Source organism: Urocampus carinirostris, chromosome 3 (genome assembly GCF_059441175.1).
Source record: "Urocampus carinirostris isolate Australia breed hairy pipefish chromosome 3, RoL_Ucar_1.0, whole genome shotgun sequence".
NCBI classification, from domain to species: Eukaryota; Metazoa; Chordata; class Actinopteri; order Syngnathiformes; family Syngnathidae; genus Urocampus; species Urocampus carinirostris.
The window spans coordinates 52528235-52548707 of record NC_142351.1 but is presented as its reverse complement, the minus strand read 5'-3'; the positions used below and the strand labels follow the sequence as shown (position 1 = coordinate 52548707).

The 20473-nt window shown below is 38.3% G+C and overlaps 1 protein-coding gene across 1 annotated transcript; it reads right to left on the bottom strand.

Moving 5' to 3' along the window:
* Positions 1-59: 59 nt before the first annotated feature.
* Positions 60-20013, bottom strand: cd63 (CD63 molecule). The gene is made up of 8 exons (XM_088332397.1): positions 19875-20013; positions 16979-17068; positions 9524-9712; positions 9371-9445; positions 6027-6125; positions 5814-5957; positions 1687-1770; positions 60-377 (listed from the first exon to the last, which is right to left on the bottom strand). Exons 2-8 carry the CDS (start codon positions 17042-17044, stop codon positions 312-314), a joined length of 723 nt encoding a protein of 240 aa, XP_088188523.1. The 5' UTR covers positions 17045-17068; positions 19875-20013; the 3' UTR covers positions 60-311.
* Positions 20014-20473: the final 460 nt, after the last annotated feature.

Here is a 20473-nt window from a genome sequence, read left to right as displayed (position 1 = left end):
TGAGTAGTTGTGCAATATGGATATTAATAATTTATGAAGAAACGTGCTTCACAATCCAATTCGGGTGGAAAGGTTCTTTAATAAAAACAGTTAACCAGTTTGACAAGTTTAAAAACTTGACAAATTGTAATGCGAGGACATTCACGAGCCTAAACCACTATGGTAAAGGCAGACAGTGCAAAAGGAATACAATGTTTGCACTCATACGACTGTATCCAAGCACAAACGGCTGTGAGTGCCAAAAGGCCGCAAGGTTGTCGAAGGTTAGGGGGGAAAGCAGCATCTTCTGTGTGAAGTCTAGCGGTAGGGACTCACATGACCTCGTAGCCACTGCGAATACCTCGCATCAGTACGCAGGCAAACACCACACCCATCACCTGCAAAAAGGAGAGACTGCATTAAACCACTCCCACATCGCCCGGCAACAGGATGCGGTTCACGTGGACAAAGACACGTTTGCATTTGAGGCGCAGGAGCATCTTGCACTTGTCCTTGCAAACAAAATGAGAACAATGTGGTCTTAAGCCGATTATAAACCGGAGTGACCTTATTTGCTTAACTGATTGTGGCATCAGAACTAGAAGCCACTCCTATTTCATACCCACCATTTGGCTAAAATCACATTTTAAGGGAAAGTTGGGGACATACAACAATCATGTAGATAAGAGCAGAACGTTTTTTGAGGGGAAAGCAATTACTCACAATTTTAAATATGCCCATTGGATGTCACTGAAGCTAAGCGACACTCCCAAAGTGTTATTTGCTAACATTCATTGACCTAACAAGTGCCCAACGCAACTATGTCCGATTTGTATTTACTTTTAGTTGTTCAATGGTATAATTTTTGCTTGCTGTGCGTGGGACCAGGATTTGATCTCCAGCTAATGAAATAAAGACAAAATTTTGCCAATTTAACCAAATATCGTTTTTTTTCTCTTTTAAGGCTTTTATCACTTGTTTATACTGGTGTGCCACAAATAGACTCCATTTCATACAACGTTCACTTCGTTATAATAAATGACAATAAGGAATATTGTAATTCTCTTAATTAGAAAATAAAAACACAATCTATTTTCATCGATCCTTCCTAGAGAGAACACCTCTGCCTGACGAGGGAACCGAATGACTGGGAGTTCAATCTATATATAAATGTGTATATACCTTTGTCAAAGCGTTCTATGATAGCAACATAGAAGTTTTTGAGCGCTTTTCAGAATCTCAAACAGCAATAATAAAATCTATAACAAAATTGGCAAGCATTCTTAATTGGCATTGCAATCAAAAAAGATAGGCTGACAGCATGGTAACTGCGCCAGGTTAAATCTAAACTCTCATGCAACCGACTTGAGGGTGAATTTAGGCAAAATAAACAAATTTAACCTTAATCCCTTATTTTGGTTTTGTGGAATAGCCCCAAGGTTTGTGTGGTGCCTTCTGCAAATCACTGAAAAACAGCCGACTGCTCAATATTTAGTGTGCTTATACGGTTTACCGAAACTTTTTTTTTTTTTTTTCATTCTCACCTTTTTAACCAATGACCCACTTTAATGCTGAGTTATAATTCCTGTTAGGCCAGGATAAGCGCTCGCTCGATCCTATTACGATGAATTGTTCGTTTGAGTCACTGAGTGCTTGGGGGTTGCGGTCAGAAGAAAACCCTGGTGTCATGTGGTGGCGGCAACGTACCTCAATGAAGGCCAGAACAAGCGCGGCCACTATCACCCACAGGATGTTTTTCCTCAGCAGTTCTTCAAGTGCGCTGCTGCAACCCTTGAGGGAAAGCACAGAGGAACATTTCATTAAGCACAATGATTTCTCACAAAGCCTCAACGAGCCAAATGGGTTGCATTTACACACAATGTGTAACAAGAATTTTGTGCAGACTGATAACAGAAAAAGTACGTGAATTCCAGACTACAAGACGCTGCGGCTTTAAAGGAGCTGTACAGAATTTGGAACTTTTTGACTCACTGCTGCCATCTCCTGGCTTATGGCATTGCATCCTCAGCTTGTTTATGATGCGAAAGTAGATGCATTTTGAGACATTTTAGACCGCTCAAATAAACGCTTTTTTGAATTAATCTTTCTTAGGGTTTTGTATTTGGACTACTTAAAGCAGGCCCTTTCTTACTTTCACCATTTTCAACGCTACACAAACAAAAAGACAAGGAAAACTTGCAGGGACGAGCATGACGTCACACTCCAGGACTCCCCCTAGGCCAGTACCTCCGATCTTACTTTCACCATTTTCAACGCTACACTAACAAATACAAGGAAAACCTGCAGGGATGAGCATGACATCACTCTCCAGGACTCCCCCTAAGCCAGTACCTCCGATGTAATGTATTCCACCCTTAACAGCTTTGCTAAAAGATAAAAGCAAATAGGTGAAGTGTAAAATAAAGCATACGGGTTCTTTGAACTTAGTTAGGCATTGTTAACACATATAAAATAAAGAAAATATTTAATGTGTTGCGTTTTTAATAAATAATTTACTGTGTGTAAAATGTATTACAAGGCTAAAAATTGATGTAAATTCATGACGAAGTATTCTATACGGCTACGTAAACTAAGTTAATATAGTGTTTAAGTTCAAATATATAGTGAAATTATATTTTACATACATGTTTGTTTGATATTATAGTACTTCCTGGTTTTCCATGTCACTTCCTGTTTTGCGATCTTATCATAGTCTTACACATTGGCTGCAAGTCTAGTCCATCCCTATCCGTGTTGAATGATTAACAAGGCATTGCTGTAAGTTCAAAACGTGTTTATATGATGTATAAATAACTACATCTTGTAATCGTTTGAAAAAAGATGTAAAATGTATTAAATTTATTTTCGGGAACTTGTTGGCGCATAGTCTCAATGTATAATGATGTGCTTTTGCAGACTTTACTATCCAGAGAAGGAAATCGAAGTTTTAGGTACACGTCCACTGTGGTCGCGGAACATGTGAAGTAAAGACTTTGCTGTAAACTACTTCATGTGCGCAGGGACACAGCGTAAAATCCATTGCGGTTAGTAAAAAGACCAAATTGAGTTTCATTCATGAATTTGAGCATGCGGCTTTTAACCAGGTGCGCTCTCTAGTCTGGAATTTAGGGTAGTCAAATTTTGCTGTCACAGGTACTGGATGCACATTACAGACTGCTCTGGTACTTTTTGTAGATAAAATTCCAGATATATATATATATATATATATATATATATATATACATATATTCTAAAGAACTCTTATTTTTAGACGAGCGTACTTATCTAAAGAAAAGGTTGAATTGTAGTTTGCACGTGAGCAACATAAGACAGCTGAGGGCGTTGCGGGTATTTCAGTTAGGCACGAGACAAACCCAGCTGACTTAACAAGCACTTACTTTGCTATAATCATATATTGCACAACATTTATTCGAGCATGCACAGAATTGACAAGGAAAAACTCGTCAATCGGCCATATCAGACACAGATCACAACTGATTCCGAGGCATACGAAATGTATATTGTATGACAGGAAGCACAATTATTTTTGTAAGCAACTTCACAATAAATGAATCAAAAAAGCATGTGAGTGGAGGAAAACATCTCATTTTTGCAGGGTGATCAATCTTTTTCGAGTGGAGACATTTTTCATTTGAGAAAAACAGTCGCATCTCAGAACCCAACCAACACCACAACAACAGAAATCATGAGCGAGCCTTTCGTCTCAGTGGACTCGCAAACCGACTTCATGCGTCATGCCAGCGACTTCATCACGAGCTAAGCAGCCGCTGGAACGATGGCGTCATGCATTTAAGGGTTTGAAAAAACAGGAATACTTCTATACCATTTTTGAATAACTACAACTGCTGACAGTGCCAGTGCATCATTTTAAATCTGCTCTGGTTCTAGAGGCCCTTCAACAAAACAGTTTTCCACATCTCCTTCATGCTTGCCCTTAGCAAGCTCAACCTAAACCTGATAATCTGATAAGATTGGAAATGTATACAATGATTATAAATTATACAGTAATTATAGGAACGTGTCACCATAAAAGGTTTTACGGTACAGTATTTTTCTCACTATAAGTTGCATTCTCCTTCCTGAATACTTTGGCCTGGGGTGGGACTTATCTGTGAAATTATTGACACATTATTACCAGGTATACCATTTCCCATGTTACTTTCACACCAAACCGCCAGACAGCGCTCTAGGCCTGTGATGATAAGTTCAACCTTGCCGTGTTGTGCCGACAAATGTAAAAGACCAGTAAAGCGCAACTTGTATAGAAATTCCTTCTGAACAAGTTGAAATTATTAACTTTGGCAAAATGACTTCACCTTTTCTTACTAGTGGTAATCAGGACACTAATGTTCAAAAGATAAGGCATCATTTCACCAAAGTCAACATTTTCATCTTGCTCAAAATGGATTTCTAATTTATAAAAACAACTGAACAAAATAGTACAGCAAAGAAAAGCATATTTTGCAGATTACATGCTGAAAATAGTGAAAAGCACAAAGCAGAGATGTTTGAGTCTGACATAAGCAACGTACAACCAGAAGACTGCAGCAGCGGATTGTTTACTGTGACAGAGAATACAATTTTTATTGGATTTAGTCATTTGGAGTGATAATCATAGTTAAGTAACCATGATATTTATGCTAGAGTTCTCCAAATAACTCTAAATACTGTATGTCTTAATACATCTTTAAGTCAAGTCAAGTCAAGTCAAGTCAAATTTATTTATATAGCCCTTAATCACAAAAATGTCTCAAAGGACTGCACAGGATTACAGTTACAAAATTACACAATTACCTCTTTAATGATATCAACAGGCATGTTAACCATGTAACATTCAAATATCGTTAGAAACGTATTCAACCCGTTGCTCTCTTTTATTTCAAATTACCTTTCAAGATGACGTATATGTTTTTGGTGTTGGATGTCATCAAATACATTTACCCCAGTACAATTTATACATTTTTTTCCTTCTTAACTAGGCATTTTTTGGCTGATACCACTTATACTCCAGAGCGACTTATAGTCCAGTACATTACCATATTTGAGCAATGATCAAGTCAAAACTATCAGGGACCTATCTTGCAAAAAAATTGTGTGTAATGGGAATCGAGCTTCAGTAGAGGCAGTGACAGTGCTATAACACTAAAACACTAGACTACCAGTGGTACAAATGACATACAATAAGGCAGTGGAGCTTATCTCTGTATCACGGTGCCAGGAATACTGATTTGCATAGTTCATTCTGATAGGTTAAACAGGCCCTCCACTGCTTGCCCAACAATTGTTAAAAAAATGGAGAAAACAAAATACTATACAGGCTCTTTTAAAAACGCATACACATTGAACCAAGATGCACAGGTGAAGTAGTCGAGGAACTGCTCAACCTATCTGAATGCACTATGCAAATCAGTGTTTCGGCTCTGTAATTAAAAATAGTGTGACAAGTAACATAGCTCTAATACCATTTTGTTTGTCATCTGTACCACTGGTGGTCTGGCGTTAGTGTGTCGGTGTTCTAACTGCAACTACTCGGGTTTGATTCCCATTAAGAAAAATGTTTTGGTATTTTGGTCAGTGACTAATATTAGTGAACCTTATTGACTTGTGCGCCTTATGTATAAAATTAATGACAAAAAAAGATTTTGGGGGATGCACCTTATAATCCAGTACGCCATATAGCACGGGAAATACAGTATTTTCCTACTATATTTTGGAAACAGGAGAGAAACTGTGAGAAGTTGTCGCCTAAAAGAAGTTGCATTTACGCAAGAAAAACAGACAGATAACTCGCATACAAAAATAATGACTTTTACCTCTTGATGTACTTTGGCAGAGTCGCTCATGGCCCCAATGCCGCAATTGGCAGACAAGTTGACGCAGCAGGAGTCGGGCACAGAGTTCCCGTCGGGTCCGAAGTTTCGCCAGTCCGAGGAACCGTTAATGCCGCAGCACTTCAACTTCAAACGAAAAAAAAGCACATATGACAGGGTGCGGTACAAACAGATGAGGTCAATAAAAATACTTACATCCTTCTGCAGACTGTCCACGCTGGCTTGGAATTCTGCAGAGCTGTTGCTGTACCTGCTGATCATGTCCGCCAAGCTGTCCTGGACCACGCCCGAAACCTTGGTGGCAGACAAAGCAAAGTGTTTGTTTACCAGGACCGCTGCCCGTTGCCATTAGACCAAACTAGGGCCGCAACAACTAGTCAACGTTGAGTAAAAAAAAAATAATAACAAAAGAAGTTGACAATGAATGTAATTGTCGACCATTGTTGCCAGACACATTTTTTCCTGACAGAAAGAGGCATCGCTGCATGAATATAATATCTTCTAAGAGTTGAGCATGCACAAGCGCAATAGCCAATAGTGTCTATGTCTAGAGCGGTAAAATAATCATATTTAAATGGCAGCATCACCATTGAGTATGTGTACCAAAACTTCAAAATTTGGGAGCAAAGTTAGCAAAACAGACCTTGCGTATCATGGCGGAAGATCGGTGACACATGAATATTTAAAAAGCATGTCGAACTTTTAAACGAAAATGACACGACTCGCCTCAATAAACTCAAATAACTTTCAAGCCAATACTGTTTTGGTTCGCTATAAAACAGCGTTTGAGCATTATTCCAGACTGCGGCTGACAACTGTATTTGAAATTAAATGCATGCAGTCCCAATAACAAACGACAAAAGTTCAAACCGGTTGACCACTGAATGTACAGTGCATCCGGAAAGTATTCACAGCGCTTCACTTTTTCCACATTTTGTTATGTTACAGCCTCATTCCAAATTGTATTAATTTAATCTCTCATCTCAAAATTCTACACAAAATAGTCCATTATGACAATGTGAAAAAGTTTTTTTTTTAACTTTTTTTGAATTTATTAAAAATAGAAAACTAAGAAATCACATTTACATAAGTATTCACAGCCTTTGCTTAATACTTTGTTGATCCACCTTTGGCAGCAAATACAGCCTCAAGTCTTTTTGAATCTGATCCCACAAGTTTAGCACACCTATCTTTAGGCAGTTTTGCCCATTCTTCTTTGCAATAAGTCTCAAGCTCAATCAGGTTGGACGGGAGACGTTTGTGCACAGCCATTTTCAGATCTCTCCAGAGATGTTCGATCGGATTCAAGTCTGGACTCTGGCTGGGCCACTCCAGGACATTCACGGAGTGGTTCTGAAGCCAATCTTTTGAGAACTTGGCTGTGTGCTTTGGGTCGTTGTCCTGCTGAAAAATGAACCTTCGCCCCAGCCTGAGGTCAAGAGCGCTCTGGAGCAGGTTTTTATCCAGGATATTTCTATATATTGCTGCATTCATTTTTCCTTCTATCCTGACTAGTCTGCCAGTTCCTGCTGTTGAAAAACATCCCCACAGCATGATGCTGCCACCACCATGCGTCACTGTAGGGATGGTATTGGCCTGGTGATGAGCGGTGCCTGGTTTCCTCCAAACATGGTGCCTGGCATTCACACCCAAGAGTTCAATCTTTGTCTCATCAGACCAGAGAATTTTGTTTCTCATGGTCTGAGAGTCATTCAGGTGCTTTTTGGCAAATTCCAGACGGGCTTCCATGTTCCTTTTACTAAGGAATGGCTTTCGTCTGGCCACTCTACCATACAGGCCCAATTGGTGGATTGCTGCAGAGATGGTTGTCCTTCTGGAAGGCTCTCCTCTCTCCAAAGAGGAACGCTGGAGCTCTGACAGAGTGACCATCGGGTTCTTGGTCAACTCCCTGACTAAGGCCCTTCTTCCCCGATCGCTCAGTTTAGAAGGCCGGCCAGCTCTAGGAAGAGTCCTGGTGGTTTCAAATGTCTTCCATTTACGAATAATGGAGGCCACTGTGCTCATTGGGACCTTCAAAGCAGCAGAAATTTTTCTGTATCCTTCCCCAGATTTGTGCCTCAAGACAATCCTGTCTTGCAGGTCTACACAGTTCTTTTGACTTCATGCTTGGTGTTTGTGCTCTGACATGCACACTCAACTGTGGGACCTTATATAGACAGGTGTGTGCCTTTCCAAATCATGTCCAATCAACTGAATTTACTGCAGGTGGACTCCAATTAAGCTGTAGAAAGATCTCAAGGATGATCAGTGGAAAAAAGATGCACCTGAGCTCAATTTTGAGCTTCATGGCAATGGCTGCGGCTGCATCGACCCGCTACAACAGGTCAGGTGTATCGACATTTCGTTCTGTGTACATTGTTACAAAGAATGACAATACAAAGGAAATTATTATTATTATTATTATTAAAGGCTGTGAATACTTATGTGAATGTGATTTCTTATTTTTTTATTTTTAATAAATTCAAAAAAAGTAAAAAACAAAAAACTTTTTCACATTGTCATAATGGAGTATTTTGTGTAGAATTTTGAGATAAGAGATTAAATTAATACAATTTGAAATGATGCTGTAACATAACAAAATGTGGAAAAAGTGAAGCGCTGTGAATACTTTCCGGATGCACTGTACTTCACAAAATGGACATTATTTGGTTCATTTACTGTTGTACTGCTACTCTTCCAAATGTTTATTTGATTGTAATAACTTATTTACTTACCGGTCTCTAAAATATGGACAGGGGTTGATTTATGGATCAATGTCTCTACTGACCGAGCACAGGGCCCAATTGGTTTTAACATATTTAAATTAATTTTTGTATGAATCCGAAGTATTTTCAATAATAGGGTTGTTTTTCATTGTACTCATTTTTCTTGTGTTTATCATCCATCCATCCATTATCTGCACCGCTTATCCTCAGTTGGGTCGCGGGGATGCTGGAGCCCATCCCAGCTATCTTCGCGCAGTGGGAAGGGGACACAATGAACTGGTTGCCAGGTAGTGGCAGGGTACACAGAGACAGACAACTTACTCGCTCATTCACACTAAGGGACATTTTGGACCGGCCAAATAACCTGACATGTTTTTTGGAATGTGGGAGGAAACCCGAGCGCCCATAGGAAACCCATGTAAGCATGGGGAGAACATGCAAACTCCACACATGAAGGCTGGTAGCTGAATTCGAACCCATTACCTAGAAACTGTGCAGCGGACGCGCTAACCACTCAGATGCCTTGCCACCGTTTATTATCATATGCCAATTAACTTCAAGAAAAAAAAGATAATTATCCGATTATTCCACTAAATGTTCCAATAGTCGGTGACTTGTGGACTGTTAGGTTACTTGTTAGTCTCAGCCCTAGACTTCGAGCCGGGCGACACCCTGGAGTGGTCGCTGACCCAAAATTACAGCAACAAAAAAAGGCAACTGGAAATGATTTGGAGGATGGTGACCATTCCAAGGTGTTCTCATCAGCTCATGGAACAATATAACACTTTTCACATTTGGATTTTGATGTCTCACTTTGTTTCTGTAGATGTAACCGGCGATGGCTGCCGCAATCTGAACTAGGATCACCAGCATGAGGAGAATGGAAAACTAGAAAAGAAAAGCTTGTGAGGCCATGGTAGAAGGTTTCCAGTTGGACGGCATCCCAAATACTGTGCCGCCAGTTACCATGGTGACCATGCAGTAGTTCTCTTTCCAAGCGCCGCAGCAGCCGAAGAAGGAGATGAAGAAGATGAGCACACCCACGGCGATGATGACGATAGGTGCGCCGGAGGCCGAGGCATCGTTGATCTGCAGGGTTTGGTGCAGGGACACCTGGACCAGGACTCCCACCACTATCAGTGCCAGGCCACACAGCTACAAAAACCAAGACAAGCATCAACACCTTCTTGTCATCAGGGCCAAATAGATAGAGAACAGTTGGACAAAATGCTCTTCATCCTGAGATTCTATCTGCAACCTCAGTGGAAAGGTTTAAATCTAAGCTTAAAACACACTTCTATTCTACTGCTTATGAAAGAACTATAATTAATGTTGACAATATCTGTGTATTAGTTGTTATTGCAACATCAATTGCAGCCTAGTCATTTTGGAAAGGGGATTACCTCATGTGTCCCTTCTCAAGGTTTCTTCATTTTCCTCATTTTGAGGTTTTTGAGTTTTTCCCTGCCCTCGTGTAGGTTTTAGATCAGGGAATGGTGTAATAATAGTCAGTGGTTTGCAATAATCTGTGGTCTGTGCAGCCCTTTGAGAATCCTTGTGATTAAGGGCTATAAAAATAAACATGACTTAAATAAGTAGTTGTTGCCCCTCTCAGCATGACATTTATATGATCAAGCAAATGTAAGTAACATGTTTGGATTCAAGTTCCACACGGGAGTACTTTGCCAGATTATACATGATGAGTAGGCTAAATGACAGCCAAGCACAGGAAGGAAGTTTCAAAATTCTGCAGTTGCTGATTTTTCTAAGAGAATGCGTCACTGTCGGACATTTGTTTGCAAGAGATGACGTCTTTAGCAAAAGTGGTGATCATCGATTTTACCGGACAATAAAACTGAACTCAGAGGACACAAATAACAAATGTGCTTTACATGCCTACATACTTGTATCTTTTCAACAGGGTATATACACCACTTTCATGGCCAAATTCAAGTACTTTTAAGGACTTTCAAAGCCAATTTCTGCAGTACAAAGAAGAAATCCAGCGTCAATCATGTATTCTGCGGGTCCAAAAACATTTATCTGCGATTTACATAGATTCTTAATGTTCTGACAAATGCGTTTGCATCTTTCAAGACATATAACTTTTAGATCTCGAGTAAATTGCAAATAAAATTTTGGAGCTGAACAATATGTCAGTAAATATTTTTGAAACAAATCCCTCTTCGTATGGGTAAAAATGACATAGCTTACATTTTTAGTTGCAGGCTGTCCTTTCTATTACAATTTAAAACTGGGAAACACTACCTTAATTTTTTGCAAAGCCCACAATTGATACATAATCCTTAAACTATTACACATTTTATAGTGCCCTGTTTAGGTGAAACATGCACCTGTCTTCTTGAGCGTGACCTGTAGAGCGTGATGACACTTCATATGTAAATGCCATACAAGCTAATGCCAGCTGTCGTTAATGTTGAGGGAGGAAGGAATGCAATGGCAAAGCGAAGCCACCAGAGAGCAGTGTCTACGTCATTTTAAAGCAGACATGTTGTCAAACATGATAACATGCGTTTCCCCCAGAGTTTAAGCACTATTTAGTCCTTGAAAACACAACATTAAAATTCAAGCAATTTGAAGGATTTTAAGCACCTGTACGAACCCTGTTTCAAGCCATTTTAAATGAAGGCGGGTGGATTTCCCTGGAAAAGTATATGAGGGTTCTCGATAGCAGTTCCACTGAGTAAAAAGTAGATTGTGGAAAATGTTAATATTGTAAATGTAAATTATTTATAATAATTAATGATATGTAAGCAATAAACCCGTTGACCACTTTAAGGTAAAATAGAGTGTTTTGAAATGTACAAGACACACTCTTTCTTTATTCAGACTTAAAGGTTGAGTGGTCGGAAAAAAAAAAAAAAAAAAAAATTATGTATATATATATAGAAATAATTTAATGTTTATTGGTAGCTAACCTACAGGTGAAGCATTTTCCTTTGTATCTATTTGACAAGTAAACTACCATAATAGGGATTTTCTTTTTATTTCAGGTAGAAAACAAAGTTTTGAACAGTCAAACACAGCAACAGAAATTGACTAGAATTTAATTTAAATGAGATATTGGAAGCATGCAGCTTGGCTAGTAAGAAAACAAACAAGGCAGCAGGACATCTCAGCAGTGAAGTTTCAGAGGCCTTGCCCGGCCGGCCCCTCTTCGTTTGGTTCCTTTTGTCGAGTCGCTCGCTCTTAATGTCAATATTTGAGTGCAGTCGAATAGGCAATGCTCGGGCGCTAGAGGAAAACAGACGCCCTCAAAGCAAGCAACCTCCCGGACATCACACTTGCAAAACGCAAGTAGCCGTCATACAATACGGACATAAACCATTTCCTCTCTGACTCGCCCATGACGTCATTGCAACAAACACATGCACTTTATCGAACATGACAATGTTCACATTGTTTGGAAAAGAGGTTCTATGCTGCAAAACATTTGTATAGTCTTTTTCCTCTTTATACTTCCATTCATACATCTTTTCAGATTGTGTTTACATTTTTGTAACATCAAACCGACATAATGCAGGGTTGAAGTTTGATCAACATAAACTTCTTTGTAAAAAAATGTTCTTGATTAAAACTTTTGACTTATCCACAAATTGAATACATTTCAGGACAGTATGAATATACTGCAAGTGTTAATTTCTCCTCAAAAAATGTCCAACTTGTCCGTAAAGGAAAGGATGTCATAAGACAATAAAGCTAATGGTCTCAAAAAGTGTGACTTCATTTTAAATGGCAAAAGGATGACCAATGATACAAAAGTATGATTACTGGGAGTTGGACCGGGGATAAATCAATGTTTCTTTATTTATTTACTTGCTTTTTAAAAAGGTGAAAGAAATATTTCTCACATATTAACAGAGGTTGTTTTTTCTTTAATGTCTTCATAACATTATCACTTTCTAAGTCCTATTTCTTTAAATCTAAATCCCATTTAATAAAAAAATATTTAAATTAACAAAACGGCTTGCTTGACAATAAAAGTTTGAGGGGGAACTATAACCTCTTAATCTCCAAAATGTTTTATCATTTTTTTTACAAAAAAACATTACTTGACTCTAAATCTTAGTGGTGTTCTTGTTATGTTTTAGACTTACTACAACCGGAACAGCCTTTTTTTGGACAATTACCACTACACAGTCGTGTTACGCAATTTGTTCTTATTAATTTTTTTTTTAAATTTCACAAAGGGAAACAAAGTGTTAGACGTAAAAAACAAAAATGCTTCATCATTTACTTCTTTCCTGTAAAACTACAACATAGGAAGTTTTTTTTTTTTTTTTTTAAAGTCAAATGATTGTGTGTCACACTTAACCATCTGGTCATAAGACTTACAACATTCCATCATCAGTACTTAATGTTAAGTGGCTCACACTCAGACACATTTTCAGATAAACTCCACTCAAAAGATTTTTTTGGGGGGGAGGAGGTCAGGCTGTATTTATGGTGATTTGATACGCAAAGAGCGAAAAAAATTATGTAGAGTGAAAGGGCTGATTTCTTTTAGTAACACGAATGAAACTTGCCTCTATATTATGTATTCTGTTCATAGACATTTTGTCTTGTCAATACTTATGTGACTGCATTCAATATCCTTCTCTCTTCTGCAGTCACCACAATGATCAAGTGCAATTGGGAAGCTTTCTGTTTCCTTTAGATAACAGACAACATACTGAAAAAACAAGTGACGATGGGGTAGAATACACTTTAGTCAGTATATATATATTTTTTTTAAATCACTATTCCGTAAGTCCAAGTAATATTGTCAGCTGTTATCTTCAAAAATATATTGCTGATTTTCTTCTACATTCAACATTGGGAGTCATATTGAGATGATTTATATATACTGATATGGAGTAAGTGTCCCGGCTCCTAGGCTTTGTAGCGTATTATGAACTGACCGATAACGGATAATGGATAATGAATAACGAAGATAGATCAATAACCCTTAAAAACCCCCCATATACTGATATGGAACTTCCAATCTAATACTCTGGCAACTGCCACCAAAGAAAAATATCAAATTGACTCAAATGTATTTTTTCACATTACTTTTATCGGCAGACATGTTTAAAAAGGGCAAATATGAAAAATAATAAAATTAGTGTAGCATAAAATGCAATGCAAATATAAGACACTTCAGCTGTAATATTATTATTTTTTTTATAATTTATTTTCAGACTGATATTGTAGAGCTGATATAATGCTGCCATCTTTCTGTACTTCATCGTTTAACATTTTATATCGTCAATAACACTTAGGATTTTCTAATTGAACACGGAAGTTTGCCAGAATTACCATTATGTAAAGCCATGTAAAAATGTAGAAAAATCTGAAGTAGGGCCTCATGATTAACCGAAATCTAATCGATATTGCGATGTGACGCAGTGCGATAGTGTAACCACAAAACACTGCGTTTTTTTTAAAGATTTATAGTTCGAGTTTGTTATTTGAGTGATGGAATGTTTGGCCTACAAGAATTATCACATTTTGGGGTTCAACAGCGTCGGCCAATCAGCAGCAGGTTTGAATGACACCGATCAATAAAAGGAAGGCAAAGTTTGCAAACTTTGCAAGACGTGTGTACGGCTTTGATAGGCTGGTGTAAGCTCTCAGTTAAACAGCCGTGCATCCAACAGCTCACCAAAACGAACACGACAGCCTGAAGGTTTAGCAGCTCGTCACATTGAAAATGAATTGATCAATTAATTCGGACTCTGAGCAAAATCAGAAGAGCGCAAAGAAAAGCTGATCACCAGCGGATGTTGCCTGGGTTTTTACCGCGTCCAGAAGTTGACTGAGGCGGCGTCGATTGAAACCAAATATCATTTGCACTAACTTAAAATGCACTTTTCTTTAAAAAAATCGAAAATCACATCGAAAATTCCAATACAGGTATGAAAAATCACTTTTTTTTTCTTTCTTTTTTTAAATGTCGTGCAGCCCTAACCTGATGAAAGTATTATGTCTGCAATTGTTGGTTTAGTGCTTTTATTTTACAATTTACTCATGCTTTATACTCATTGGAGTAATGTTTGCCTTATATGGGATATATTTCACACCCAAAATACCGTGGGACTTTTACAAGGTTCGCACAACCTTTTCATGGAGAATTTCCAACACTTTTAAAGGACATTTAAGCCAATTTTCCAATTTCTTTAGTATCATTAAAATGTAATGTAATGTGGTGTGAATCATGTATGATACAGAGCCACAAAAATATGTGATTTACATATGCCATTTTTAATTTTGCACATGTGTTTATCAAGACATATCTTTAAAATTTGAGTAAATCGCAAATATATTATTTTTTTTAGACAAATCTCTCCGTATATAGGTGTTGGATAAAAAGGACAGTAATATGAAGCCTACATTTTCAGTTACAGGAAGTTCTTCCCTTTAGAATTTACCACTGAGAAACGCTTCCTTAATTTTTGGAAAAGCCCATAACAAATGTGCATAATTGATATGTAATCTTTGCACTAATACACATTTCAAAGTGCCCTGTTTAGCTGTAGCATGCACCTGTCTTCTTTGGGGCGACCCGTAGGGGCTGTTGACACAACCTAGCCCAATGCCGTACAAACGTCAGCTGCCGTTAATTACAAGGGAAGAAGAAATACAATGGCAAAGGCAAGCCACCAGAGAGTAGTGTCTGCATCATTGTTAAGCGGAGTTGCTGAAAACATGTCAACAATTTTAAGCGCTGTATATGGGGTTATTTGTTTGTCTACAGGTATGTAACCCTCATTCAGGTTGCTCAAAAATCCAATATTTCGGTTCTAATCGGATTATTTCCTGCATGCAATCGTAGTCTAGAACAAAATGAAGTCACTAAACGATGTGAGTTTCAATATTGTGAAAAGCATTATCATATTTGATTCACAATTAAGTGAACATCACTTCAGTTTTTCTGTATTTAAATGTGCACAGTAATCTGATAAAGGTCTATACCGATTGCAACGATTCAGGGTCACAATTGGGGAGATTTTGGCCATTTCAAAATGCCGATTCCTCAATAAAAACCTAACCAGTGCAGTTTTTTGCTTCAATCACCCAGTTTCTAGAGTTTAAGCCTGATTTTTCGCTCCAACTAGTGCCCCCACCCCTCTTGGTATGTACAATTGTCAGGAGCCCTGACCAGGAGTTTGTTCTCTATTATTAGGGATAACCTGTGTTTATCAAGTGAAGCTCATTTGAAAAGCGTAGACGCTAAAAATCGTAAACATAACTGGAAAAAAACATTCAGACCCCACAGCCTTTCTTTTAATTCTTAAAGTTCTGATTTTGTGTTTGGTCTTTCAAAATGCCAGAGGGTGCTTTTCTTGGAAGAAGCGTGATTTTTGTGAACAAGACGTCATACTTCTTGTTGGGAAACATCTCCACCATAAATACTTTTCTTTTATAAGAAAAGGCATCGCGCTTGTCTAAAAAGGTATTTTTTTTAACATTTAATGCCAATGGTTTATTCACAGAATATTTCTCCTATAATGCATTTGTAATGAGTTTCTCGAGGGATATTGTTATTTAATTCATAGGGAATAGAAAAAATACTTATCCATCATAGGGGATTTGTACTCCAAAATGGTAGACAGAAAAGTTATTTGTTTTGGGTACCGGAACATCCTATTGACTCAGGCTTGCTTGAACCTTTACTGCACTATTAAAACAAACAATGATTAAGATTGATGCTATTTTAGCAAGAAAAAGGTCCAGCAATGGTCTGCCTTTTTAAAACTTTTGAGCACAACACAGCCGCAGCTGCATTCATCTAAATGTCGAACCTTAATTTGTTTTTTTATTACAACCTGATTTTTTTAAAACATTAGTAAAAATCAGCAATGGGGGCCTCGTGCGGCAAAGCGGCTAAAAACATCTATACTATATACCAACTTTTGCATTAGATAAAATGTGTAAAATCACTTTGAGCTCATTCAAATCAATAAAAAGATGTGTTAGCTTTCTGCCATTCAATTCTTCAATTTGTGTTAAAGAACATGAACCTGTTTTGGATTGATCGTGTCTCTGGGTGAGCTTTTGGATGCTATTGCTACAGGCTCACAGTTATGTGGACAGTACACAAATCTTCAACAACAAAAAAGGGTCTGTTTAACAAGCTGGTTGTTTGAAGGATTAGTTTTACGTTTATGACACCAATAATGTCCTGGTATGAACTGTACTTTAAATTACAGCGAATTCTTTAGATTTTTCACTGATTACTATTAAATATGGCAACTCCTACGTCTTACAAACATGTTGAGACACGTTATCTTGCTAGTTATGGCAGAGTACGTAGGTTCAGTCACTGCAGCTTTTTTTTTTTTAATCACATACTTTTCACATGACTGAGCACCAGAATCACTACTGAGTTGTAGTCACTGTAAAACCACCAGGACTCACCCAGAAGATGAAATTGAAGAAAAAGAGCAAAAACTTCACACATTTCATTCCTCCTTCGAGACTCATGATGGAAGAAGATCAGTCACTTTCCTGGGAGGGGAAAAAAAAGAGAAACATTCACTCAGAGCAAGTGTTAGCAGAAGCTGCTTCCAATGACGTACAGTCTGGGGAGGATGAGGCACAGCCTAACATATCATCATGGAAATAAAAAAGTACCGTATTTTCCACACTATAAGGCGCACCTAAAAGTCTTAATTTTTTTCAAAAGCTGACCATGCGCCTTATAATACAGTGCGCCTTATATATGGCTCAATATTAAATCCGCAAGGTCTCGCAACTTACGCAACAGCCGCCGACTCGATTTCCCCCCGAACGTGGAGTAGTCCGCGGTGTATGCTGGGATTTATATACCGGCGTTTCATTGGCTAACCAATGTGTCAATCATCATTTGAATCGATCGCTATTGGCTAAAGTTATTCAGAGCCTCGGATTGGCTAGAGGGCCAAAACAAACCCTGCAATTGGCCGAAAAAGATGTGTCAATCATCCGTTAAATCGATTGCTATTGGCTGAAGTTATTTGGAGCCTTGGATACGCTAGAGGGCCAAAACAAACCCTGCAATTGGCCAAAAAAGATGTGTCAATCATCCGATAAATCGATCGCTATTGGCTGAAGTTATTCGGAGCCTCGGATACGCTAGAGGGCCAAAACAAACCCTGCAATTGGCCGAAAAAGATGACTGAATAGCAAGCTTGCTAAACAACGCCATAAAGAAACATGTTTCATTAGTCTGTATTTGTAAATATTTATATATATATATATATATATATTTAAATATTACTCTCCTGGATTTACTACACTCACGGTTGTAAGAAGACCATGATTACGTATCATTATTGAACGTGAGAACTTAGGTGAGTTATGCGGCTTTATATTTTCCCGGTATCTTGTTTTAGAACGATCTTGATGTTGCTGTGATGAGTTGAGTGAATTAAACTCAATTCCAAGTGTTTATTGTCATATGCACAGTAAAGTTGCGAGCGAAAAAGAAAATAGAAACTAAGGAATGGTTGCCATTTCTTGAATTCCAAGACTTTAACCTTCCGAATGATATTTGAAATGACGCAATTAAGTGACATCGTACGGACACCGCATCCGCACGTGTCTACGACACGTATTTACTTCTTTGCAAGCTTTGGGAATGTTAATGGGGTAATCAGTTTGACTGAATCATCTGACTGTTTTGTCGACGTTCCCATTGTTGTGCCTTATAATCCGGTGCGCCTTATGTATGGAAGATAAAGGACCAAAAACTGTTTTTTGGGGGTGCGCCCTATAACCCGGTGCGCCCTATAGTGCGGAAAATACGGCAAATATATATTAAATTATTATATTAATTTCATTTAGTGTTATAGTTCTTTCTCATTTCATTTCACGGTTTGGGGATTTTATTTAAAAAAAAAAAAAATCACTGAATTTTTACATTATGAATGTTATTCGTACAATTAGTATGTAACATATTACTGTGCTATCTGTCTGTGACCGAGGGACACAGTTCTTTTGTCTCATGGCAGAGGGCGCTGGTGAGACAGACCGAGAGGATTCAGATTAGAGTCCAAATAGGCAATACGAAATTGGTCTAAAAGAAAAACGAGGTCTGTTTTTTTCTTACAAAAATCAACACCTTAAGACTCCCAACGACAGGTGACACACATCGGTTGGTTTGAGCGAGTGGACGAGGAATCCCCTCCTCTGTATCAATCTCCCAGAAAGAGGCGAGAATGCATGAATGTGAGTGTGTTCTCTGCTCTAGCGATGTATACATACGTACACACTAATCTTGTTATCGACGTACACATTTTGAAAAAAACAAAAACTGTACGAAATACAGTACAGGGAAGTTGGTATGAAAAATGATACTGCAACAAGTTACGTTTTTTTTTTTTATTTAATGAAAACTTTATTCGAACATCAAGATAAAAATAGAACAAAAACAATAATTCAACAACAAAATAATGTTAAATAAAATGTTCGAAAAGCGGTAGTAAGAAGCAAAATGCTTATACTAACTACCCCTTCATCTTCCCCACCAAATATACCAATGATATCACAACAATTGAAATGATATTAATAATAACAGTTTTGATATAAGAATAGCAACAATAACAAAGTTAACTCGACACACTATTCCCAATCTCCCGCACCACTCATACCCCACCCTCCTCATCTCTGTATTCCGCCAGAAATGTTACTCTGAACAAGTGAATAGTTGGACACCGTTTGATCTCGTCTTGCAATCCGTTCCAAAGCTTGACTCCACACACAGACACACACATACTTTTCCTGGTGGTTCTCACCTTTGGGATTATGAATTCGCTACAGCCTCTTAAATTATAATTTCCCTCTTTCCGAATGAATAATTTACGGAGGTTTTCTGGCCCTATGTTTTTGTTGACCTTATGTAAAAATTGTCACGGGTAGTTTGGTTTTATTCATCATATGAAGTGTTTCCTAAAGATTTTACAAGACGGATCAGATAAAAGCAACGCATTTATAATTCCAGGCCTGACCTTGAAGTGGAGTCACGCGAACAAGATCGAGCTCAGCCGCCTCAGACCGTTATGAAGTTGACGAGCAGCGGCAGCAGCCATCACGACAAAGCGTGCTTTGTTCTCCGCCAAATGGCACCGAATCAAGACACTTAGAGTCCCCTTATTCAATTTGTTTAGAGTTTGTCGTGTCAATTATTCAACGACGTCTGAGCCGAGCAAGTTTCGTAGCAATTGAATGGAAACAATGGGAGCATAACAAGTCGCGTGACGGTAAAAAGAACAAGTGAGTGTGGGGGCAAGTTTCTCGTCCGGGGCTCACCTTAAAAGTGTTTTTGGAGACCTACCTTAGAGAAATGGGAATATTCCGCGTACGGGCAGAGAAAAGTGTCGAAGTTTTGGATAAGTTGCGTCCCTTCTTGCTGCTTTCCCAGATAGCCCCGCCCCAGATGACGAAGATGATGGTTGCCCCCCCTTCGCTTGACCTGCACTCACGTGACACCTTCATGGCCACCTCGTTAAATCAATCATCGATGCTTCATCGAACTCGCGGACAAAGCTATGTAGAGACAAAATTGTACAAGTGTCATTTCAAAAGTAAATTACTGAGTTCAAATACAAAAGAATAGTCGCAAAAAAATCACTCCAATAGTGTACGATGTGTTCTTTTTTAACAGGCAAAGAATTTATCCATTTTACACGACATTTTTCCGTTCTCTGGTGTAGACACGAAGTCCTACTAGTTTTACTGATTATATCGCAAATACGGAGTATTCCCTCGCTGTAAAGCGGTTCACTTTTCACTTTTGTTACCTTCTGGGTTTGCATTTTGCATTGTGTTCTCCATTTTGACAGACTCCCTGATTATTATTATTTGACGGTACAGCACAACACGATTATAATATTAAGACAAAAATAATGATAATACAAATAACAATGTTGATTT